The sequence below is a fragment of the Vulpes lagopus genome, chromosome 7, assembly GCF_018345385.1.
Source record: "Vulpes lagopus strain Blue_001 chromosome 7, ASM1834538v1, whole genome shotgun sequence".
NCBI classification, from domain to species: domain Eukaryota; kingdom Metazoa; phylum Chordata; class Mammalia; order Carnivora; family Canidae; genus Vulpes; species Vulpes lagopus.
The window spans coordinates 18531493-18555119 of NC_054830.1; the positions used below are offsets into that span (position 1 = coordinate 18531493).

Consider the following 23627-nt stretch of genomic DNA (forward strand, 5'->3'; position numbering starts at 1 on the left):
GAGCACAGTCCAGAGGATTTGGCAGAGGGCGGCACAGGGCAGCTGGGTGGATAAGTGGCTGAGTTACATGTCCCTTAAAAGAGGAGTAGGGCAGGAGGCAGGAAAGACCCAGAGCCTGCAGTAACTGACATACAGTCAGCATGTGCCCCATTCCCATGATCCTCTAGGGAGCCTGCTGGGCACCCAGAGGCCACTCCATTTCTGTCCATGGCCCTCTACTGCCGTTGGTCCCCTACCAGCTGCTAGACCTAAACCCAGAGCCAGACTGTGCCCTCCTTACCTCAGGACACTCAGCGGGAGACAGAGGGTGGCCAGCCCCCTGAATACATGCAGGGGTTCTCAGAGCCACTGTGTACCAGAGGTTCTCAGAGGCAGGCCAGTCCCAGAGACCAGCACAGAGGGGCATCTGCTCCTCTGCTCCCCTGCCGCTGCCCAGAGTGCTGGGAGTGAGAAGACCTATGAAACGATCACGGGTGGTGATCCCCACCAGTGCGTGGGCAGGACAGGTCTCAAGGCTGCCCAGTGAATCAGAGCACTCGCTGTATGGAGGCCAGCCTCTGCCCCAACCCAAGCCAGGGCTCTTCTACCTTTTGCCCCACCAAGTCACCCACACCTTGGGTCTCAGTGCTGCCCGCCCTTCCCTCTGTCTCAGGTGTCGGCGCTGCCACCCAACAGCCTGGTCCGCAAGGTGAAGCGGACACTGCCCAGCCCCCCTCCAGAGGAGGCTCACCTGCCCCTGGCTGGCCAGGCCCCCCCACAGCTGTATGCGGCCAGCCTGCTGCAGCATGGGCTGGCGGGGCCCACCGCTGTCCCTGCCACCAAGGCCAGCCTGCTCCGGGAGCTGGACCGGGACCTGCGGCTGGTGGAGCATGAATCCACCAAGCTGCGCAAGAAGCAAGCAGAGTTGGATGAGGAGGAGAAGGAGATCGACGCCAAGCTCAAGTACCTGGAGCTGGGCATCACACAGCGGAAAGAGTCTTTGGCCAAAGACCGGGGTGGCCGTGACTACCCACCCTTGCGTGGTCTAGGTGAGCATCGTGACTACTTGTCTGATAGCGAGCTCAACCAGCTACGGCTCCAGGGTTGTGCCACTCCTGCCGGCCAGTACACAGACTTCCCTGGCAGTGCCGCTGCCCCTGCCACCCCCGCTGGCCCCACTGCCTTCCAACAGCCCCGGTTTCCACCTCCAGCCCCACAGTATGCTGCAGGCAGTGGTGGGCCAACTCAGAACGGATTCCCAGCCCACCAAACACCCACCTACCCTGGCCCTAGCACGTACCCAGCACCTGCCTTTCCTCCTGGCACCAGTTACCCAGCTGAGCCTGGTCTGCCAAGCCAACAGGCTTTCCGTCCCACAGGCCATTATGCAGCCCAAACACCCATGCCAACCACACAGAGCACTCTTTTCCCAGTCCCGGCTGACAGCCGTGTCCCGCACCAGAAGCCACGCCAGACATCACTAGCCGACTTGGAACAGAAGGTGCCCACTAACTATGAAGTGATCGCCAGCCCTGTTGTGGCCATGTCTTCGGCCCCATCTGAAACCAGCTACAGTGGCCCAGCAGTAAGCAGCAGCTATGAGCAAGGCAAAGCTGCTGAGCTGCCCCGGGCCAGTGACCGTAGTGGCGTGAGCCTGAGCTCAGCCTCCACCTATCCCTCTGACTCCCACTACACCAGCCTGGAGCAGAATGTCCCTCGGAACTATGTGATGATTGACGACATCAGTGAGCTGACCAAGGACAACGCCTCCACTGCCCTTGAGAGCCAGCGACTGGAGCCCCTGGGGCCAAGCAGCAGCAGTGGGCGTCCCGGAAAAGAGCCGGGAGAACCAGGCATCCTAGAGGGGCCCATACTGCCCTGCTGCTATACCAGAGGGGAGGAAGAATCTGAGGAGGACTCTTATGACCCCCGTGGGAAGAGTGGCCATCACCGGAGTGTGGAGAGCAATGGCCGAGCAGCCAGTGCCCACTACTACGGTGATAGTGACTACAGACACGGGGCTCGAGCAGACAAGTATGGCCCAGGCCCCATGGGGCCCAAGCATCCCTCTAAGAGCCTTGCACCAGCTGCCATCTCTTCAAAGCGCAGCAAGCACCGGAAGCAGGGCATGGAGCAAAAGATCTCCAAGTTCTCACCTATTGAAGAGGCCAAGGACGTGGAGTCGGATCTGGCCTCCTACCCCTCCCCTGCAGTCAGCAGCAGCCTGGCCTCTCGGGGCAGGAAGTTCCAGGATGAAATCACCTATGGGCTCAAGAAGAACGTATATGAGCAGCAGAGGTACTATGGGGTGTCCAGCCGGGACCCGGTGGAGGAGGATGACCGCATGTATGGAGGGAGCAGCCGGTCCCGGGTGGCCTCTGCATACAGTGGGGAGAAGCTGTCCAGCCATGACTTCAGTGGCCGGGGCAAAGGATATGAGCGGGAGCGGGAAGCTGTGGACCGACTTCAAAAAGCGGGCCCCAAGCCCTCGTCCCTGAGCATGGCCCACAGCCGGGCCCGGGCCCCCATGCGAAGCCAGACCTCTGAAGAGGAGAGCCCTGTCAGCCCCTTGGGGCGGCCTCGCCCTGCCGGCAGCACACTTCCTCCTGGGGACACCTGCCCACAGTTCTGCTCCAGCCACTCCATGCCTGATGTCCAGGAGCATATCAAGGATGGGCCTCGGGCCCACACGTATAAGCGTGAAGAAAGCTACATCCTGGATGACTCCCACTGCGTAGTTTCCGACAGCGAAGGTAATGGCAGCCAGGGGTGATTTCTGCAGCTGCTCAGCATCTTGGGGGGCCTGCCCACCCATGGGGCCCTGGGCCCTGAGATGTCCCAGAGGGGCCTGACTTGGCGCCTCCCCAGTGGGCCCTGCTGCAGGCTGCTCCACCTGTGCCTTGGCCCTGGTTGTGGGGGGGCGGGCTGGGGGCCTAGTGGTAATGCTTGTGGCTGTGGCGCCCACTCTCTGGTTTCCTTGCATGGCTTCAGCTGGGCCTCCCCCTGCAGCCAGCCTGGGGGTTGATGGTGTTCTGTTTTTGGTCTCTGAAGCGTATCACCTGGGCCAGGAGGAGACAGACTGGTTTGATAAGCCCCGGGATGCCCGCTCTGACCGATTCAGGCACCACGGGGGCCATGCAGTCTCCTCCTCCTCCCAGAAGCGAGGCCCTGCCAGGCACAGCTACCACGACTACGATGAGCCCCCCGAGGAGGGCCTGTGGCCACATGATGAGGGTGGCCCTAGCCGCCACACCTCAGCCAAGGAACACCGGCACCACGGTGACCACGGGCGGCACTCAGGCCGCCACGCTGGCGATGAGCCAGGCCGGCGTGCTGCCAAACCACACACTCGGGACCTGGGGCGCCATGAGGCCCGGCCTCACCCTCAACCCAGCCCTGCCCCAGCAATGCAGAAGAAGGGTCAGCCTGGGTACGCCAGCTCTGCTGAGTACTCACAGCCATCCCGTGCTCCGTCAGCATACCATCATGCCTCTGACAGCAAGAAGGGCTCCCGGCAGGCCCACTCGGGGCCCACTACACCGCAGCCAAAGCCAGAACCCCAGCCACAGCCGCAAGGTCGGCAGGCGGCTCCTGGGCCACAGCAGTCACAGCCACCACCGTCGAGGCAGACTCCCTCAGCGACAGGATTGCGCCAGCCACAGACACCGCAGCAGCAGCAGCAGCAGCAACAGCAGCAGCAGCAGCAAGGTCTCGGGACACAGCCCGCTCAGCAGGCCCCAGTGCAGACTCGGGTGCAGCAGCAGGGCCAGCCAGCTGCCAGGGGCCCAGCCCCTGCTGCCAGCCAGCCAGCAGGGAAGGCTCAGCCGGGCCCCACAACAGCCACAGGCCCCCAGCCAGTAGGACCGGTAAGTAGGGCTCCAGCATACAGATGTACCCAGGGTGGATGCTGTGGTGGGAGCTGGGACGTGCCCTTGATTCCCTACTGGGTATGGGCAGAGTCGTCGGACGGTGTCTTAGCTATGGGTTCTATGTTGCAGCCACGGGCAGAGCAGGCAAATGGCTCTAAAGGGACAGCCAAGGCACCCCAACAGGGGAGGCCTCCTCAGGCCCAACCACCACCAGGACCTGGACCTGCAGGTGAGCCTATATTTTGGTGCCTTCAGCCATGGCCCCAAGTTCCTGATCTGCCCTCTCCCTATACCCACTGGCACCCTGAGCTCCCTTGTACCGCATACTGTACTGTTTCCGGAGAAGGTGCCCAGGGGTCTGGAGACCTTCCTAACAGAAATGAGCCTGGGGTTAGAATGAGCTAGTGGTTGGGGCGCCTGGGTGACTCAGTGGGTTGGGCATCTGACTTTTGGTTTCAGCATGGGCCATCATCTCATGGCTCATGGGATGTGAGATTGAGTCCTTCATTGGGCTCCACACTCAGCAGGGAGTCTGCTCAAAGATTTTCCCCCTCTGCCTCTCCCTTTACACATTTTCTCTCTCTCTCTCTCTCTCTCTCTCTCTCTCTCTCTCTCTCTCCCTCCCCCCTGTAAAATAAATAAATAAATCTTTTTAAAAAATGAGCTAGTGGGGTCACCAGCACTGGGGCCTTCTGGCCCAGGAAGCTCTGGGCAGGACCTGAAAGGGACAGGTAAGTATAGGTCCAGGACCATAGCCTCTTACTATCTCCCTCCTTCCCCTTCTACCTCTGCCTTCCCATCCTACTCTTCTCTTCCTTCCTTTCCTCTTTCTGCTTCCTCCCACCCTCCTCCCTTCTTGTTCTTCCCTCTCTCTCTCTTCCTTACTCTCTTCCTCCTCACTCTCCCACCTCATGGCTGCCTGTGTGCAGACTCCCTCAGGGCTTCTCTCCCCCTCAGAGCCCAAAGGGCCAAGCCTGCCTCCTGAGGGTGGTCTCTTTCCCCCTAGGCATGAAGGCCGGAGCCAGGCCTGGAGGGACTCCAGGGGCTCCTGCTGGCCAGCCAGGCGCTGAAGGTGAGAGTGTGCTCTCCAAAATCCTTCCTGGTGGGGCAGCAGAGCAGGCCGGCAAACTGACAGAAGGTAGGCCCTGCCTGCGGCCAGGTCCATGGTGGGTGGCGGCTCCGGGGCCCTGCTGTGGCAGAGGTTGGGTCTGGGAAATGATTCTAGGCTCCATCAGTGAGCCACAGGCCAGCCTGAAGGTCTACCTGCTGTCGCCCAGTGGCTTTCTGGCAGGGGAGGGGGTGTCCCCTGCCCCTTGGGCTACGCTGGGCTTCACTGCCAAATGGCCCCAACAAGGAGGGAGTTTAGTCTAATTTCCTGATGCTTCTCTCCTTTTCCTGTCATAGCTGTCTCTGCTTTTGGCAAAAAGTTCTCCTCATTCTGGTGACCATGCCCTGCAGGGTAAGTATGAGTTGCCTTGACCCAGCCTCCCTTCATGTGGGGGTCCTCAGGGATCCTCTAGGAGGAGTCTTATCTTCAGCAGTGGGTGATGTGGCCAGAGCTGCAGTATCCTCTCCTGTGAGTGTGGGAGGAGGGCAAGGAGGAGGAGAAGGGACTCAATGCACAGAGGCCCTAACACGGGGCCAACTTAGTAGAGGTCCCAGCAGAGGGAAGCTAGGGCCAACATCCCCTCGTCCTCTCCCACCACCCCCTACCACCTCTACCCCAGGGCTCTCACAGCCTTGAGTTGACTTTAGTTTGTAGGTAGGGCCCCCTGGGATGCAGCTTCTCCCCAACCCTCCTCTGTAAATACTCCACAGGCTCTTGAAGAGATGAAGGGAGATGATATCATTGCTGTGGAAAAATCTCTGGAGTCAGAGGCCTGGGCACAGCTCTGGACTCTGCGTATAACAGTGAGTGTCAGGTCCAGGGTAGGGTGGGACAGAAGAGGGGGTGAAGGTCCGAGGCCTGGCTGACCAGACCCACGTAGTTCCTACAGGTGTGAACTGGGACCAGGCTGGTGGGTTGCCTTCAGCTGTGATGGGTGTGGCAGCTGAGAGGCAGAGACCCCTAAGCTGGCTGAGATGACTCAGGTAGTAAACTTGGGGAATGACCCAGCAAAGCCACCCATGTCCCTCAACTTAGGGGCTGTGTGCTGGGCACTGATTCCAAAGCCACTTCCCTGAGGCTGGTGCTGATGACTTTGCTCCAGACAGTCCGGTGAGGCCAGAATCCCCAACCCTGCCAAGCTTAGCAACCATGGGCACGGACTTCAAACACTGTGGCCTTCATAGGATGAACACATGACCTGAAAGATGGAGTTGCAGGAGGAATGAGGCAGCCAGGAATAGAACAGAGAGGAGAGGGTGGTCACTGGGCAGGCAGTCTTAGCCCCCAATCAGGTCAGCTCAGGGAGAGAGTGCAAGGGCCTTCACACGGGAGCCCTGGCTCTGCCTGGATGGCAGTGGCTCCTCTTGGAGCCCTCTCTGACCTCAGCCCGGCCCCTGTGGCAGAGAAGGTGGCAGTGCATCATTCAGGATGGGGGCGGGGGTAGCCTAGCTAGTGGCACTGCTCTGCGTACAGCTAGGGACCACCTTCTACCATTCCATAACTCTGGGACCCCCTCCCTTTCCTTCCTTTGCTATTTCTCAGGTTAAGAGTGCAGAGGTTTAAAAAAAAAAAAAGTGCAGAGGTCTGGGTACTTCTCATGGTGAGCAGGCGTGTGTGTGGCAGGGCCAGAGAGTTAGCAAGCAAACTACAGGCTAGGGCTGCTTGTAGGAAGGAGCTGGGTGTAGTTTCAGAAGGGCTGCCTGTCTCCAGAGGAAGACACCAGAAAGGCCTGGTCTCCCATCCACTTATCCATTTATTCCACACATGTTTGTCCAGCCCTAGGCCGGTGCCAGGCCCTGTTCCAGGTGCTAGGGATACATCAGGGAACAAAACCAAATCCCTACCCTCCAAAGCTGACATTCCATTTAAGGGGGACAGAGAATAAATAGAGGAGAGGAGGGAAGGGGGTGGGACAGGTGAGCTTCAGGCTGGACAGAAAGCCAGCATAGCCAGAGCCACATGGAGGGTAAAGGTGGTCAGGGGTGAAGTCTGAGGGGGTGGGAGCCAGCTCGGTGAGCTTTATAGGCCAAAGTAAAGAGCCCGGAATTTATTCTAATTACAGTAGCCACAGTGCGGCTCCCCCAGCGTTCTTCCTGCCTTCACCCCAAGACACCAGGCACCCTGCCGCTTTCTCGCCCAGCTGGATGTTTCCTCGGAGTTGTCCTGGAACAGATGTGAAATCAGAAATTGTGCTGGAGGGAAGGAGGGGCAGCCCATGGGCCGGGTCCACAGCAGAACCTACCTTGGGTTTAGAGCCAGGGATCCATCACTGAGAGCAAAAGGAGCCACGGGCACAGTTTTGTTCTGCGGCCCACCACATGAACCTGGGTGGCCACTGAGACCCTTACCTTTGTAGTTAAAAGGGTTTCTCAGGTTTGGGCACTTGGCCAACAATTGGGCCAAGTGATCAGTGCTTCTGTGAGTGTCCATCTCCTGGTGTCTGCTATGGCCATCTCAGAAGTGGGCTGGGAGAGGCTGGCCATTTTACACAAAATGTCATCTTCCTTACTCACTAAACAACTTTTGTTATATTCAAGAAATGTCCCTTACTGGCCAACTAGGTTCTTCTTCTTGTCCTCTTCGTGACTTCGAAATTGCTCAAGCATCCATCTCCTGAGGCTCCATGTGTGGGGATCCCCTGGGTGAGAAGGAGTCAGGCCATTGGCACATGGTAGACTGCCAGCCAAGAAGAGGGTAGGGATGGGAAGTGGCCGTCCTCAGTTCTTGACAATATCCTTCTTTCTTTCCTTCTTTCCCTCCCCTTCCTTCTCTCCTCCAAGCATCTGCAATCTGGCAAACTCTTGGCCCAAAGACTGACACCAGGTGGGACGTGGCAGGCAGGCTTGAGGATGGAGTGTTTTCTAACAGCAGCTGCCTGGGTGAAGCATCTGTTGGACATGTTGGAACCACTGGCCCGGGGGACCTGTGATTGTCTTTCCAGAGACCCTGCTCTCCTCAGGGCGCCACCTTCGAGGCATAGCCTTTGCTGGGAGGGAGGAGCCCTCTCCGGACACCCTGCCACCGTGGCAGTCCTGCTGCTCTTCCCACAGCCGCCTCTCTGCGGCCCGGCCAGCCAGGCTTCCTATGCGTTATACACAGAGTTTGGTCACAGGCTACCTGTTTCTGACGGACGCTGCCCTCCCTCCACGATGCCAGAAGTTTTTCCACAGCCTTGGAGAGGGGCTTTGACTGAGGGCTGGGGGCGCCGGGCTCCTTTTCCTTCACATTCCAGCTGGCCCGGATCCCTCTGTGGCCACAGGGCCCTGCTCCCCTCACCTTGCCCTCTGGGTGACATCGGAGCAGACCTCCATGTGACCACTAGTGTGGGGCTGGGAGAACTTTACAAACATTAGGACCTAACACTGTCTCATTGCTGAAATAAGAGGCCATAGCACCGAAGAGCAGCGTGGGCACTGGCTGAGGTTTCTCCCAGCCCATGGGTGGCAGCATGCTAGCATGCCTGCCGCCATCTCAAAGCCATCCCCCCCCAGCCATCATGAGCATCCCAGTGGCACCGCCATTGTCTCAACCAGCCAGCTCCCTGTTCGTACGCCTGGGGATTTCTTTATGATTTCAAGAACAGCCTTAATCATTTCAGTTTGATTTACGTGTATACCTCATAAGCATTTTTCTTTTTTTTCTCCTTCTCCCCTTCTTCCCTTTTTCTTGGCTCATCTCCTTGCCCCTCCCCTCCATCACCACATGTGACTGATGGTTCGGTGTCCTCTCTGCTCCGCCCCTGCTCAGCACAGGGAGAATGTTGACTCAGAAGCAATAGGGGGCAGCAGGCCATCAAGAGCACAACCCCAGGGCGAGGTCTAGAGAGGCCCCCCAGCCCGCCTCTGTTTACTGTGTAATCCAGTCCTTCTTAAGCCATCACCAGTGGCCGTGCTCAGAGCAGAGGGGCCAGGGCTTCTGCCAGCTGAGGGCAGGGCCCAGAGCCCTGGGCTGGGGAGTATGGCACCATCCACTGCCCTGGTGGACTGGGTGGCATTCTTCCCCAAGGCCCTTACCTTGGGGGCCTCCCTTCCTCTTGGGCACCCCCACCAGTCTCATCTCTAACGTTCTATGCAATGAAATATAAACCCTCAAAGACAACTGTTAATATTTAATAAATTCCATGTTATGTATAAGGAGTCAATTGCAACCATGCAATTGAGAAACTGGAATAGATAGGCTCATATCAAGCCCCCTGCCCCCGCTCCCACCGTGTGTGTGAACTTCTCAGTTTGTGGCATGTTTGACCTGTGGCAGGACTTGCTGCTGCCAGGTGAGTCACCGCCTGTCCTGCAGTGGAGCATGCACAGCTCGCAGCCTTTTTGCACGATTTCATCCATTTTAAATGCTCGACCCTCTTGCTTGGGAGTTCTTTTTGCCTCAGAACCTCTCCTTCAGGAGTGCTTCTAGCTGACTTCTGCACGAGCTAGTGAGGACCTGCTGGAATAGTTGCCTGAGCATGCCAGGCTGTGGGGCAGGCAGTGCCCTCGTGGGCCCTGCAGGTTTCTCGGATCAGGATGGCAGGTAAAAAGCAGCATCTGGAGTAAACACGCTGGTGGGGCCCACAGAGGAGTGTGTGGGTGAACATTCAGAAGGTTTGCTGTAGGATTTCCATCCGTAAGTTGCTCCCCGTCTCATCCCATCCCTGAGCCAGAGGTGTCTGACACAGCTCAGGGGGACATGGCTCAGGCACAGAACTGGGCTGTGTCTTTGGCCAGAGACACAGAGGCCAAGGGCAGGGGCCGGCTATATATGGCCTAGGGACCTGACTATACCTGTTCCATGCCTCTCCTTTGTAGCTGGGCGGCTCCAAGGTCTGTGAGCCAAGAAATATATGCTGGGGCAAGTGGGTCAAAGGTGCTCAGGAAGAGCTAGACCTCTGACACTTGTGGCAAGGACAGCTGACAATGTCATCTGGGACCAGAGTAGATGTTCCCGTAGACAGGAGCTTCAAGCTGAGTTTTTTGGGAAGCTTCTCAAAGCAAAATTTGCAGAAGGTTCTGTTCTGACCCTTTTTCTATCTGTCCCCAGGACCTAAACTCCCTGCCCACCCTCGTCTCTGAAGCCCAAGTATCCCACTGCACATCAGCTTCTCTCTGACTGAGCCAGCAGTGCAGCAGGCAGTGACTACCTGACCCCTCGAGGCCTGGCCTTCCTCCAGTTTGCTCTGGTTTGCACCATGCATTTCTCAGGGGTCCACATTTCTCATACTTTCCAATAAGGTCTACACAGCCCTTCAGAGGGGGATCCTGGCCACCTCTGGCAGCTGTGGATGGGACAGGAGGTTGTCAACCTCTATTTTGGGCCTGCAACCCTGGTCCTCCCAGATTTGGGCGTCACCCATCTCCCAGGACACCTGCCTTATCCCAGAGATCAGGCCTGGGCTGTAAGAGCCCATCTGAGCAAGGGCTAAGGGAGGCCACTATCAATCACCTCTGATTATGCGGGGCCAGGTCTGTGTGGGGATGTGCCTGGTGGCTGCATACATGGGGGACCAAGGCAGTAATCCTTCCCACGAAAGGTCAAGGGATGGGGCCAGGAGCAGGAAAGGCAGGGAGATGACAGCAGGTCAGCCTCCATCAGGCCCAGTCTCAGGCTCTAAAACGTTGACTTTTCCTTGAATCTCCTTTCTGACCAAGCCCTCTGACTTTGAACTTTCTGACATCTGCCACTTCCCCACTCCCCAAGGCATCCACAGGACACATCTATACCCTCACCCCTTGTGAAGGTGACTGGAGCAGGCCTCTCTGGGTCACAAGTGACCTGATCCTCATGTAGATGCAGCTTGTGGCTCTGGGGGGCACTGTAGCCAGAGGCGGAGGGACCAGCATTTGGTGCCCTGGGCAGTGGGGAGCATTGAGCACATCTCCAAATAGGCAAAGAGTCTCTGGGATACAGTCCAGGCCTTCTCCACACCTGCCTCCCAGGGTCATGAGCAAAGACACTGTCTCTGCTCGCTCCAGGGCCCAGTACACTCACAGCACAGCGACACCCCCTCTTACCCACTCACTTAGTCCTTGGGAAGAAAATGTGGCCTCAAGGGCCCATGATGAGAGGGCAGTGGTGGCAGTAACTATGGCCTATCTTCTGGAGCCTGGGGGGGTGTTTTCCAGGCAGCATGGTCCTGGCTGATTGGCCCTTCCCCTGCCCTCATGCCACCCTCCCCCCATTCTGTAAATACTTGTCATCGGGGACTCCGACAGGGTCAGAGGGACAGGCCCGACCAACTGAAACTCCTCAGAGATATCATCTCTGTCTCCCTGGGTACCAGCAGCCCTGCTGCCATGTGCACTGGGGTGGCGCTGGAGAGCCATGGAAATCGTGAGATACTGTGTGTGTATGCATGTGAACAAGCGTGTGAATGTGTATGTGTGTGTGTGTCTGCCTCATTCAGCCTCTGGGATCAAGTCAGCTCCCGCTCTTCAAGCGCAGTGGCCTGGAGAGTGGTGGCTGCCAAACGCCTTTCCTCTGCTAGCTTCCATGTCTTGTTTTTGCTCTCCTCACTCTTTCCCTCCCTCCCTTTCTTTCCTTCTCTCCTTTATTTGAGGGGGGAAGAGTGCTGTATAAAGTCAAACAAACAAGTTTACAGTTGTAAGTGCAATGACCCGAGTCCTCCACATGACCTTGTGAATCGTGTGCCGTCCTCCTGTGCTCTGTGAGAACTCGTGGTACTTCGGTGTCCCTCCCCCTGTATTGTGACAAGGTAATTCTGTGGTATCAGAATAAAAGGACTTGATATAAACAACCTACAGACTGTCTCTGGGATGGTTTCTGCAATGGGAAGGCTTAGCCAGAAGACCAAATCCCTCAACTTGTGATAATCCTGTCTGTTCACAGTTAAAAGGAGAAGAGTGAAAGGGCCAAATTGTAGAAGTGCCAGCAAGGCCCTGGCTGTGTCTACACCAAACCCGCCAAAAACAACGGGCCCTCCACAAAGACGCCCGGGCAGTTTCCAGGTTTGGACCTGGAGGGAGCAGTTAGTTCCCTGTGCAGATGTTGAGGGACCATGCCTCCAAGGCCTACATGTCCAGGCTGCACAGCATTTCTGCGGCTGCATTCCTGGTGAGCCAGGTGAGCAGGTGCTGCCCCCTGGTGCCGAAAACAAGCACTACATCTATCTGCCTTGCCGTGTCTACTCAATCCCACAACTCTTCCAGGTGGCCAGATTATAGTCCTTCCCCCAAAGGATGGGAGAACCTCCTTACCAAAGTAACCCAGAGCTGCTGGAAAATTTCTTAATGCGGATAAAGAAAAGAGCATCAGCGTCACCTCTGACCTTCCTCCAGAATTAGTATCTTGACATAGGTCTTTCTTTCCTGTTTTTCTTTTTCATTTTAAACAGAAACCAGAAGGCGCAATACCTTCTGTTTTCTAGCTTCCTGTTTATTTCTACATGTTCATCCCAGGTAATGATATGTTTATCCTACAATGCCCAGCTTCCAGACAGCTGCGCAATGAGTTTATAGCCAGTGTATAGTACACACCCTAAAGGCTGGGCATCATGGTCATGGTTTTCCTTAATAAAATAAGCAACACTAGTGAACATCCTAGTTTCCAACTTCCAGTCCACTCAGATTGGTGACTGGGGCCACCCTTTCTGCTCTCAGTTCTGGCCTTGACAGGCCCTGTACATACTTGGTGCCCACAAAGGCAAGCGACCTCAGAAAGTGGAGGCTGTTTTTACTTAACTAGTCCAATGTGGTTGATGGGGAAGGGAAAGCTACAGTGCAGGCAAGTGGAGATCTCAGTCAGAGGCAAGGAGGGGTGCAGCAAGCCAGGTCCCTGAGGTATGGAAGACCAGCCAGGCTCAGGGTATATGGAGTAGGGGATATCCCTACTCGCCCGACTGGTGCCTAACCTCTCCTGACCTCCTTTGCCATTATTGCCCACCCAGTTCTGTGCCACTGTGCTGAGGGAGCCTGCCTATCCAAATTCTCCTATCCACAATTCTCCTATCTCTGGTTTTCGGTGGAGCCCGACCTCCATCAGGCCCTCTGCACCCAAGAGCTTTGAACGAGGCCTGGGGAGGCAGGTAGAAGAAACCCAACCACTCACGATCCCCAGCAAGGTGCCACTAAGCGGGGCGGTTGAGGGCTGCGGGGACAGATAGCTCTTGGGGCAGGCCTGGTGGCCGATAAGCCCAAGCGACACCCTGAAAGCTCAGCATCCGCCCTTCTTTGCCCTGCGACCCAGGGCTCTGCGCAATCCTTCTCATCTGCCTGGAAGCTCGCTCAGCCAGCTTGCTCTGCCCTCTGTCACCTATGACCTATGACATCTGGCCCCAGCCGCTGACCTCTCACGACCCCACCTCTGACTTCAGCTGCCAAGTATGAATGCAAAGATAAGCAAAGCCCAGAGAAGGGAGTCTGGCCTGACCTGGCTGTTGGGCTTCTTGCTGGGTTGTGATAGGATGGAGCTCTTCCAGTTTTTTAAGAAGGGACAAAAGGTGGGTGAATTTTCCGGAGCTAATAAGGAAAAACTTGAAGCCACCATAAATGAATTAATCTAATTACATTTTCTGAAAACATAACCAGCCCATGGCTGTTGAAAACTTGTAATTTTTTTTATTTACAAAAAGGAAAGATCAAGTATGAAGACTATATACCCAACCACCATCTGATTATGACAATAAAATATTAATTCTAAAAAAAAAAAAAAAAAAGCTCTAGGATGGAGCTCGAGTTTTCCCAGCTGAGGGGATGATCTTTCCTTATCTTGGCATGGACTGGCACCTGCTGGTGAATGTTTGCCTCGTAATGGACAAGGACGGAGCCAACGGTCGGGCACCTGCTGGTGAATACTTGCCTCGTAAAGGACAAGTACGCAGCCAACGGTCAGTCCCAGGCCGGCGGGCGGTGATGCCGGTGGGGGAATGTTCGGCTCCTACCTAGTCTCTCCCAGCCACGCCCTCACCGTCATGGGCTCTGCCCCATCCCCCCCCCCCCCCCCCCCCGCCCAGCCCCTATCTACAAAGCTCCATTGATCTGTGTCCCTCTCCGGCCGCATCCTTCCTAGGGTCCACCCCCGTCCGACCGACCTTCTTTCATCCCACTGGCTATTCCTGACTCGGGCCTCACCCCACCCACGAGGGCCTCGTCGTCGGTCACAGGCCTCGCACTGCCTAGAGACCGATCCTGTGTTCCGTTTCCTAGAGCCAGCTTCTCTCCTCGGACACCTCATTCCCTCCCCTCCCAGCACCAGGCCTGGGATTTGGACTCTGACCTGCCCGCCCGCCCCAAAGAGGCTGATCCTTTCCCTCGTGGCCCCTGACCCCCACGCCTCCAGGACTCCGGGTCCAAAGCTCAGACAGCTCCCTCACAGGCCCCGCCTCCTCACCCTCGAGGCCCCGCCCCCTGCGTAGGCTCCTCGCCCATTGGTCGAAGCTTCCGCCCCTCCCGCGGCACGGCTGTGGCGCAGGCGGAGCCGCTCCTCACCCCGCCCTCTGGAGCCTCACTTCCGGGCGCCAGCACGCGCCGCCCCGCCCCGGCGGCCGAGAGGTACCATGGAGCGCCAGGTGAGGGCTCGGCCCGCGGTGCCCGTGGTCCTTGCAGCCCGGGCCGGGTCTGACCCTCGTGTGTCCCCTGCGCAGGTGCTGCTGAACGAGCCCGAGGAGGCGGCGGCGCTGTACCGGGGCCTTAGCCGCCAGCCCGCGCTGAGCGCCGCCAGCCTGGGCCCGGATGTCACCACGCAGTACGGGGGCCGCTACCGGACGGTGCACACCGGTGTGTGTATGGAGGGGGATCGAGTGGCGGGCCCATTCCGGGGCGGTGCACTTTCGCGGAGAAGCGGGAGATGTGGAGGGCTTGCTGCTTGACAGTGCACTCGAGTGGTTTGCAGAAAGTGGGTGTAGGAGGGTGCACCCTCATACAGGTGTGTGAGGGACGCTGCCCGGTGTGTTAAGGCACGATGCCTTTGAGTGCATGGTTGACGGTGTGGGAATAGAATTCAGACCGGGATACACGGTGTGGGCCTTGTAGGCTCACCCCTCACCATATCCCATACATGTGCCAGCCTCCCCTCAAGTATGAGGGTGGGAGTACGTGCTGGGAGCAGTAGTGGTTTCTCTCTGACATGCTGTTAGCTCAGGCCTAGACTTGAGTTGTGGCCAAGTGTTGTCCCTCCTGCTTCCAGCATATCCAGAAAGACTGCAGAGGTGGCCTGGGCTTTCCTTGTGAGGGGGTGAAAGGAGCCTGTACTGGGACTGGTCAGCTCAAATTAAGTCTCATGCTTCCTCACAGAGTGGACCCAGAGGGACCTGGAACGCATGGAGAACATTCGATTCTGCCGCCAGTACCTGGTGTTCCATGATGGGGACTCAGTGGTGTTCTCAGGGCCTGCAGGCAACAGTGTGGAGACCCGGGGGGAGTAAGTTTGAGGGAAGAAGCTTGTGGGCAAGGCCACAGTCATCTGCAAGCCTTTTATGAAGGCCTGCCATGTGCCATGGTACAGGTAGGGCCCTGAAGGAAGACTAGGAGCCAGGTTCTTGCCCCTTAGGAGCTCATGTGGTCTCAGTTGACATGGCCTGATGAGCACTGGAGACTTTGTTCAAACTTGAGCCTGAGCTAGAGCCCATGGAGCTTCAGGGGGGCTGGGGAGAGTAGAGCCCGTGCCCCAGGCAAGAGAGGCAAGGCCAGCTGCCATGATGGAGCTGTAAGGGCTGCAGGGGCAGAGGTGAGACCAGTCTCAAGAACCTTGTCTAAGAGGTTGTGGCCAACAAGGGGGCAGGATGGGACTGTGTGGGTGGTGATCCCGACTTCCTACACCATGTCCTCCTCAGGCTGCTGAGCAGAGACTCTCCTTCGGGCGCCATGAAAGCTGTGCTGCGTAAGGCTGGAGGCACAAGCCCTGGGGAGGAGAAGCAGTTCCTGGAGGTGAGTCTGTATGGGACCAGGTGGTGGGCAACGGGGGGCTCAGTCCCACAGATGAGGCTCTGTTGGGGGGGCAGGTAACCTGACACCCAGATGTCCTCAGGTTTGGGAGAAGAACCGGAAGCTCAAGAGCTTCAACCTGTCATTGCTGGAGAAACATGGGCTTGTGTACGAGGATGGTAGGCAGCTGGCTGGTGAGAGACAGGGTGGACAGGAGGGGCAGCCATCGCCCAGGTCTCCCCCTGATCAGCCTTCCTTACACCCAGACTGCTTTGGCTGCCTGTCCTGGTCACACTCGGAGACACACTTGTTGTATGTGGCAGAGAAGAAGCGCCCGAAGACTGAGTCCTTCTTTCAGACAAAAGCCTTGGACGTCAGCAGCAGTGATGAGGAGATGGCCAGGCCGAAGAAACCAGACCAGGCCATCAAGGTGCTTATGTTTATGGCCAGTCCATGAAGGCCCTCCGGGGCTGCCTAGGGCTCGGTGTGCTTCCTGCCCACATCGTGCCTGTCAGAACTGGGGAGGAAAGACAGGCTGGACATTGAGTATCTTGTATTCTTAGGGGGATCAGTTTGTGTTTTATGAAGACTGGGGAGAAAACATGGTTTCCAAAAGCACTCCTGTGCTCTGCGTGCTGGATGTCGAGAGTGGCAACATCTCTGTGCTTGAAGGGGTCCCTGAGAGTGTGTCCCCTGGACAGGTTAGCACTGACTCAGCCTGCCTCACTCCTGTGAATCTGGGGGCCCTGCTTGAGCCGTTGCCCCTTGTTCACCCTTGCCCTGGGGTTTTGTTTACAGGCATTCTGGGCCCCTGGAGACACAGGCGTGGTGTTTGTAGGCTGGTGGCATGAGCCCTTCCGGCTGGGCATCCGCTTCTGCACCAATCGCAGGTGAGGAAGCGGGGCAGGGCAGGGGGCCTTTCAGCTCAGTCTGGCCCTGAAACTGAGCGTCTCTCTGGTGGTTCCAGGTCAGCCCTATACTATGTGGATCTCACTGGGGGTCGATGTGGTAAGTGCTGGTGCCTACCTGTGCTTTGCTGACATACACTGGCCCTGCCGGCCTGCATGATGCTCACATTTTCGTCTGGTCTAGAGCTTCTCTCAGATGACTCTCTGGCTGTGTCTTCTCCCCGGCTGAGCCCAGACCAGTGTCGCATTGTCTACCTGCGGTACCCATCTCTGGTCCCCCATCATCAGTGTAGCCAGCTGTGTCTGGTGAGCTGGAGGAGGGTGGGGAGTGGTGAGCAAAAGGAAAGGATGGTGGATGGGAGCTTAAGGGTCAGTTTCATCTCCCCATGGGCCCCTCAGTGGACCTCCTGTCTTGGGTGCAGTGATGGTGTGAGTTCTACCTGTCTTCCTAGGGCAGGACCTAGAGGCTGAGAGTGCTGGCATGGGGCTTTGCACTGTCAGGACCCACCACCTTAGAGCCTCCTCTATCTACAAGAATGCTCTTCCCTTTGCTTCTCATCTGCCCGTGATCAGGCTCAACAAGGGGCTGGGATGTAGCTGGCAGTTACAAAGTATTAGTCCTTGCCCAAGAGCAACTCCTTGGGAAAGTCCCAGGCCCCTTTGGGCATCTGTCCAGGTTACCAGAAAAGAAATACATCAGGCTTGTCTCAGGTCCTCCCCTCCCCCGAGGCTACCCAAGGTGGTCAGAGAAGAGGATGGGTAAAGAGCTCTGTCCCCTCAGGACACTGCCAGTCCCCTGGTGGGCCTGACCAGTGTGTTCTTTTGCAGTATGACTGGTATACCAAGGTCACCTCGGTGGTGGTGGATGTCGTCCCTCGGCAACTGGGAGGTAAGGGGTATGTCTCCAGTTAGGTGCAGCAGAGCCTACAGCCTGTTTTCCTGCCATCTGTTATCCCTGTACGGGGCCAGCTGCCTCAGCTCTTCTTTTCTGGCCTCTATCTGAAGTGTCCCACCCTGCTGGGCCAACCCCGTGTCCAGCCTGCACGGGGAACATAACCTTCACCTTAGGGAACAGTTCTGATAGAAGTCAGCAGGACCAAAGCTGAGATCAGAGTCGCCCAAGGTGGCAGGGGATTTAGATGATTTCTCTTTTTTTTTTTTTTTTAAGATTTTATTTATTTATTTATTCATGAGAGAGGCAGAGGCACAGGCAGAGGGAGAAGCAGGCTCCATGCAGAGAGCCTGACGTGGGACTCCATCCCAGGACTCCAGGATCACACTCCGGGCTACAGGCGGTGCTAAGCCGCTGTGCCACCGGGGCTGCCCGATTTAGATGATTTCATTTCCATACTGCAACTCCTAGGCAGAGCTTGTTTTTCCAGTGATTGGTTAAAGCCTCTGCTCAAGGGGGGGCCTCAGAAAGCACACTAGGTTGGAAAGTCCTGGAGAAGCCACAAGCTCAAGGGTGCTACACTGTCCTGCTCCCAGCCCCCACTGTATTGTTTGTCCTATTTAGGCTGCTGAGTCAGTGGGATCTCTTCTTAACCATGACAGGTCCTTGGACAGCATCCTCATCTCCCTGAGCTTCCATTTATTATCTGTGGGAGGTGGGAGCCTCTGTCTTCTTTATAGCATTATAGTAAGCGTTAAACGAGTGATATCAAATGTGGAATCTATTCAACCTCCTCTAAATCTATTCAGAGTATAGATCTGAATAGATCTATATGAATAGATCTGAATAGATCTATTCAGAATGCCTCTGCCAGGCACTCTGCTGAGCACCATCATGGACAGACAGTATCATCTTGGTTATAGCACTTGGTGCCTACCAGGGGCCCAGTAAGAGCAACTCATAGGAGACCCAGTGCATTTCTTCCAAGCAGCTATGGTTGCTCTCAGAAGCTCTTGAGCTCTGCCTCTCCTGGGCACTCAGAGGCCTCTGCCCCCAGCCCCCTCTTTAGGCAGCCCCTTATCACCTAAGGTACCCCCATGTATAGGACTGCCATTCTGTCACAGTTGCAGGGGTTCTGGGGGGTGGAGAGTTCTCCAACCCAGCTGGCTTCATAGGCTTGACCTCCCATACCTCCACTGCTGGATGTGGCCTCAGCCCTCCCATCTTTGCAGAGAACTTCTCTGGGATCTACTGCAGCCTTCTGCCTTTGGGATGCTGGTCAGCTGATAGCCAGAGAGTGGTTTTCGACTCAGCTCAGCGTAGCCGGCAGGTAAGGGGCCCTATGTTGAGAGGTGGCCCCCCTGACCAACCTCCAGGAACCCTGGGCCCGGGGCATAGCATATACACACTGCTGGGTGGAATGCCCTGCCACAGGTCTTACAAGCCCCTTTAGGCCCTGCCTGCCCCTGTCCTGGACTTTTTCTTAAGGAGACTGCCTGCCTGCTCTGGTGCCCCACAGCAGAGCCCTTGGCCTTTTCTCCTGAGGCTGAGGTACAATTCCCCTTCCCCCAGGCATTTCCAGCTGGGGGACGAGGCAGCTGCCACCAGGTGGGTCCCCAAACACTAAACAGAGAGCTAATGGAGATGGGGAGAAAAAATGTGGGTAAGGACACTCACAGTGTGCCAAGACTCTTTTTCTTTAGTGTGATATCATTTGTTTCTCATACTAGCTCAGGGGCTCAGAGGCATTCCTTGCTTTACCCAGAGTCACTCTGCAAGTTGTGATGGGGCTGGGATTTGAGTCCAGGCCTCCAGACCACTACCAGTGGCAACTAAAGAGCCATTGCCGTAGTTGTTCACAGCCTTGGCCTGGCCCAGGGGTCCCTAAGAGGGTCGAGAGGTGGGAGAAGGACCCATAGGGCTCTTGGATGTGGTACCACATGTGTCCTCCTCTCTGCCTCAGGATCTGTTTGTTGTGGACACCCAGATGGGCAGTGTGACCTCCCTGACCGCTGGTGAGCAGGGCGGGTGAGCAGGCCAGCCAGGCCAGGGGTGGGAATGGAGCTCCAGCACATGGGGCAGTAGTGGCACTCTTGGCCACTCTGCACCACTGACTGTCCCGCAGCCTTTACTGCATCTTGCAAGGACCCTGACCATGCAGGACCTTCCCAGCCAACAGACTGCCTCCCCTGCTCCACTCTGCTCTGCACAACCTGGCCTTGACTCAGCACATCCCCTGCTTCTCAAACCTACAAAATTCTTTCTTGCCAAGATCTGCCAGAGTCATCCTTCCCCCAACTTCCAAAACCTCAGGCAGAGGCAACTCTGCTATCCCAGGGCCCATGAGAAACTCTACGTTGGCCCCCTCATCCTTCTCTTATCTGGGCCTTTGATTCTGCCCCTAAAATGTCTTTTGAGTTCTCAACCTGCCCTAACTGTAGTCCTTCCTCCACAGAAGTTCCAAAATATTGTTCCTAAATTGTATCTCATCATACAGTCCCTGGTTAAGAATCTCCTTGGACCCCAATGCCCAGAATCAGCACCACTCCACCCCCCTAGGCCTACCTGCCACCCCTGCTGATTGCAATCATTAAGTTGTAGGTGGACATGCCATGGTCGGCTGTGTCCCCAGATTTGCCAGTCCCTGGGCTTAGCATCTGCTGGTTGAACGAGGTACTAAGCAAGAGGCTCACCCAAGGCTGTGTGCAGTTGGGTGTTTGTGACAGCCCTTTTGTGGGTGTTCCTTTGCTTCTCGGGATGAAAGGAACACTCTGACATAGAGCTACTGGCCTGGGGCTCTGACTGTGCAGGGAGTGGGTGGGGGAAAGGTGGTGGCATCTGCCTTCTCCAGGGGGGCCAGGTGGAAGCTGGAAGCTGCTCACAATTGACCGGGACCTCATGGTGGCACAGTTCTCCACGCCCAGCCTGCCCCCAAGCCTGGTGAGTGTTGGTGGGCCTCAGACTAGGAAGTGAGGGTTCTGTGTAGGCAGAGCTCCCCAGGTCAGGGAGCTGGCCTGAGTCTGACTGTGGTTGGTCAGCATGTGGGAGGCCAAGAAGTGGTCCCAGCCCAGCATGGTCCATAGGGGTCTGGCACCCATGGGGAGCTACCACCAGGTGTAGGTCTGCTCTATAAAGAATAGGGTACCCAGGAAAGTGCCCAGTCCTCTGGCATAACAGAGCACAAGGACACAGCAGAGCCTAAAAGTTCAGGAGGGAAGGGTGCGTGTTTATGTGGGAGTGCTTCTGCATATACCGGCTCACAGCATTAGTCTATGATGTACCCTCGAGGTGGTAAAAGGCCTAGCATAGTGAGAGCTGCCCACCTCCTACGTGGCAGAGGCAGCCAAGCCACCTATGACACACTTTTTCCCCTTGGCAGAAAGTTGGGTTCCTGCCTCCTGCCGGGAAGGAGCAGACAGTATTGTGGGTGTCCCTGGAGGAGGCCGAGCCTATTTCTGACATCTCCTGGGCCATCCGGGTATTGCAGCCACCCCCAGAGCAAGAGAATGTACAGTTCGGTGAGCTGGGCCAGGGCAGAGGGACACCTCCCAAGTTCCCTGCACGTATTACCCCTTCCGTGCCTCTCCCTCACATTGTGAGGTTTCTTGGGATTACCTCTAAGAGACCTCCTGTTTTTCTTGTGCATGGTCATGGGGAGTAGTCTGGGTATGTGGGCACCTAGTCTGGATATCAGGACTGGGCATCACCAGGCCAGATCCTATGTGATAGGGAAACCAAAGCCCAAAGATGCCACCTTATTCGAGGCCTCTGACCACATCTTATCTAGAATGCTGTCCTGACAGAGTGGGTTTCCCAACTAAGACAGGAGGAGTATGAGCCACCTGGAGTCCCAGGTGTCTTGATGCAGGCTACCTTGACCAGATCTTTCTTTCAGAGGTCAGCCCTAGACCTGCAGCTGCACCTCAGGCCTTTGCTGGGGAAACACCTCGGCAGCAGCACTGGCTCTGCTAACTCCTGCCTTCTCCCTGCAGCTGGCCTTGACTTTGAAGCAATCCTTCTACAGCCCAGCAACCCTCCAGATAAGACCCAAGTGCCCATGGTGGTCATGCCCCACGGTAAGCATCCAGTCTAAGAGCTGCTGCCCTCCCACTGCCCATCCTAGCTGGCTCATTCACTCTCTGCTCCATGTCTGCAGGGGGACCCCATTCATCCTTTGTCACTGCCTGGATGCTGTTCCCAGCCATGCTTTGCAAGATGGGTTTTGCAGTACTCCTAGGTGAGTAAGCAGAGCCCTACAGCAGTGGTAGGGCTGTGGAGGGTGATGGGTGGCCTGGTTTGTAAGCACCACGGGTAGCACCCTATCTCCGGGCCTGTCTGCAGCCTGGCACCAGCAGCCTGGTAATGGCCCAGCCTCAGGCTCCATGGCGTGGTCACAACATGAAATAACATGGGACTTCCATGGAAATGGTACTGTGGTCCCTGGGCAACAGCCTCAAATCTCCTGGCCCCATGCCTTGACAGTCTGTGGTGCAGCTGGCCCTAAGGCCTACTTCACAAGGGATGAAAGTGCATCCAGGGGGCTGGGAATGTCACTGACCACCTTATCTGCTTCCTCCCTGGCCTCCAGTGAACTATCGAGGCTCCACAGGTTTTGGCCAGGACAGCATCCTCTCCCTTCCCGGCAAAGTGGGCCACCAGGATGTGAAGGATGTCCAGGTAGCAGGGGCTGGGGCTTCTGGATAGGCTGGAGGGTCAACCGTATTGGGGTGTGTTTCATTCAGGTGGGCAGCCAGCTGCAGCACACTCTGCCCCACCCTGTAGTTTGCAGTAGAGCAGGTGCTCCAGGAGGAACACTTTGACGCTGACCGAGTGGCTCTGATGGGTGGTTCCCACGGTGGCTTCCTCTCCTGCCACCTGATTGGTCAGTACCCTGAGACCTATAGTGCCTGTGTGGCGAGGAACCCTGTGATCAACATTGCCTCCATGATGGGCTCCACTGACATCCCTGACTGGTGGGTGTGCTCCACAGGTCCCTGCCCTTCTCTGTGTTGTCTCATACCCCACACAGAGCCCCCACAGGCTCCAGGGCTCCTTGGGCCTGCTTCAGTGCAATCTCTTACAGGTGCATGGTGGAGGCTGGTTTCCCTTATAGCAGCGACTGCCTGCCAGATCTAAGTGTGTGGGCTGAGATGCTGGACAAGTCACCCATCAAGTATACCCCTCAGGTATGTGGCCCTCCCCCTACCTGGTGTGCTGCCAATCTATCCAGAGCCCAGCTCACCACCACTCCCCATGTCCCCAGGTAAAGACGCCACTGCTGCTGATGCTGGGCCAGGAGGACCGGCGTGTGCCCTTCAAGCAGGGCATGGAGTATTATCGTGCCCTCAAGGCCCGGAATGTGCCTGTTCGGTGAGTGTGGCAGGACAGCCCTGACAGCTGGTGGGCAGGGGGGCAGGGGAGAACCCTCCAACCTGAAACATTACTGCACAACTATAGGCTCCTGCTGTATCCCAAAAGCACCCATGCACTTTCAGAAGTGGAGGTGGAGTCAGACAGCTTCATGAATGCTGTGCTGTGGCTGCACACACACTTGGGCAGCTGAAGCTCTGCCTCCCTGCATGAGCTGGTTGGCATAAGCCACACTTCGGTCTTGGAGAGCCCCAGGGTCTGGAAGATCAGCAAGAGGATTCTTGGACTCTGGACTCTGTGGATGGGTGAGCCGAGGAATGTAGGCTCTATGGTCATAATAAATGAGGACACAGAGTCTGGTTCCTGCTGGTACTTTGTACCAAGCCATCCCGAACTCCAGCCTCATCTTTGGGGTTCAGAGACCATAGGCCCTGGGTGTGGTAACTTTAAGGACCTCACCCACCTCCAGTGTGAGGGGGAGGGGACAGTGAGAGGCCCAGCTGCTGCCTGTTACCAGGCTAGCTCCCTCTTCTCTTACCACCATTTTATCGAGGCAACTAGTGAGGCCCTGCCCTTCCACAGCGCCTGCAGGTTAAGGTAGGCTTAAATGAGGTTTCCCCGCCCAGCACTGCTAGG

At 56.7% G+C, this 23627-nt stretch overlaps 2 protein-coding genes across 6 annotated transcripts in view; both read left to right on the forward strand.

Moving 5' to 3' along the window:
- Positions 1-11702, forward strand: part of BSN (bassoon presynaptic cytomatrix protein) — a 97776-nt gene extending 86074 nt beyond the window's left edge. Inside the window, exons 6-12 of one of the 3 annotated variants that reach the window (XR_005989074.1) lie at positions 653-2732; positions 3031-3845; positions 3978-4077; positions 4855-4986; positions 5253-5307; positions 5667-5759; positions 7737-11702. Coding sequence is in view for 1 of the 3 variants with exons in the window: in XM_041764031.1 (XP_041619965.1) it covers positions 653-2732; positions 3031-3845; positions 3978-4077; positions 4855-4986; positions 5253-5293 (3168 nt within the window). In the remaining 2 variants the exon portion in view is untranslated. Of the gene's footprint in view, positions 1-652; positions 2733-3030; positions 3846-3977; positions 4078-4854; positions 4987-5252; positions 5308-5666; positions 5760-7018; positions 7714-7736 lie in introns of those variants that run through there. The other 2 variants (XR_005989075.1, XM_041764031.1) reach the window with 2 other exon arrangements.
- A 2616-nt stretch (positions 11703-14318) lies between these two features.
- Positions 14319-23345, forward strand: APEH (acylaminoacyl-peptide hydrolase). Of its 3 annotated transcripts, none has more exons than XM_041764237.1 (23): positions 14319-14467; positions 14543-14675; positions 15192-15318; positions 15731-15824; positions 15925-16000; positions 16088-16251; positions 16385-16522; positions 16620-16711; positions 16789-16829; positions 16914-17035; positions 17558-17618; positions 18854-18951; positions 19194-19229; positions 19585-19636; positions 20473-20561; positions 21001-21139; positions 21614-21697; positions 21778-21858; positions 22210-22298; positions 22404-22594; positions 22705-22807; positions 22885-22991; positions 23117-23345. In XM_041764237.1, exons 1-23 carry the CDS (start codon positions 14456-14458, stop codon positions 23202-23204), a joined length of 2217 nt encoding a protein of 738 aa, XP_041620171.1. In that variant the 5' UTR covers positions 14319-14455; the 3' UTR covers positions 23205-23345. The 3 variants fall into 3 exon arrangements, with proteins under 3 accessions (XP_041620171.1, XP_041620170.1, XP_041620172.1); XM_041764236.1 differs by having other exon boundaries at positions 14320-14467; positions 23079-23345; XM_041764238.1 differs by lacking the exon at positions 19194-19229 and having other exon boundaries at positions 14320-14467; positions 23079-23345.
- Positions 23346-23627: the final 282 nt, after the last annotated feature.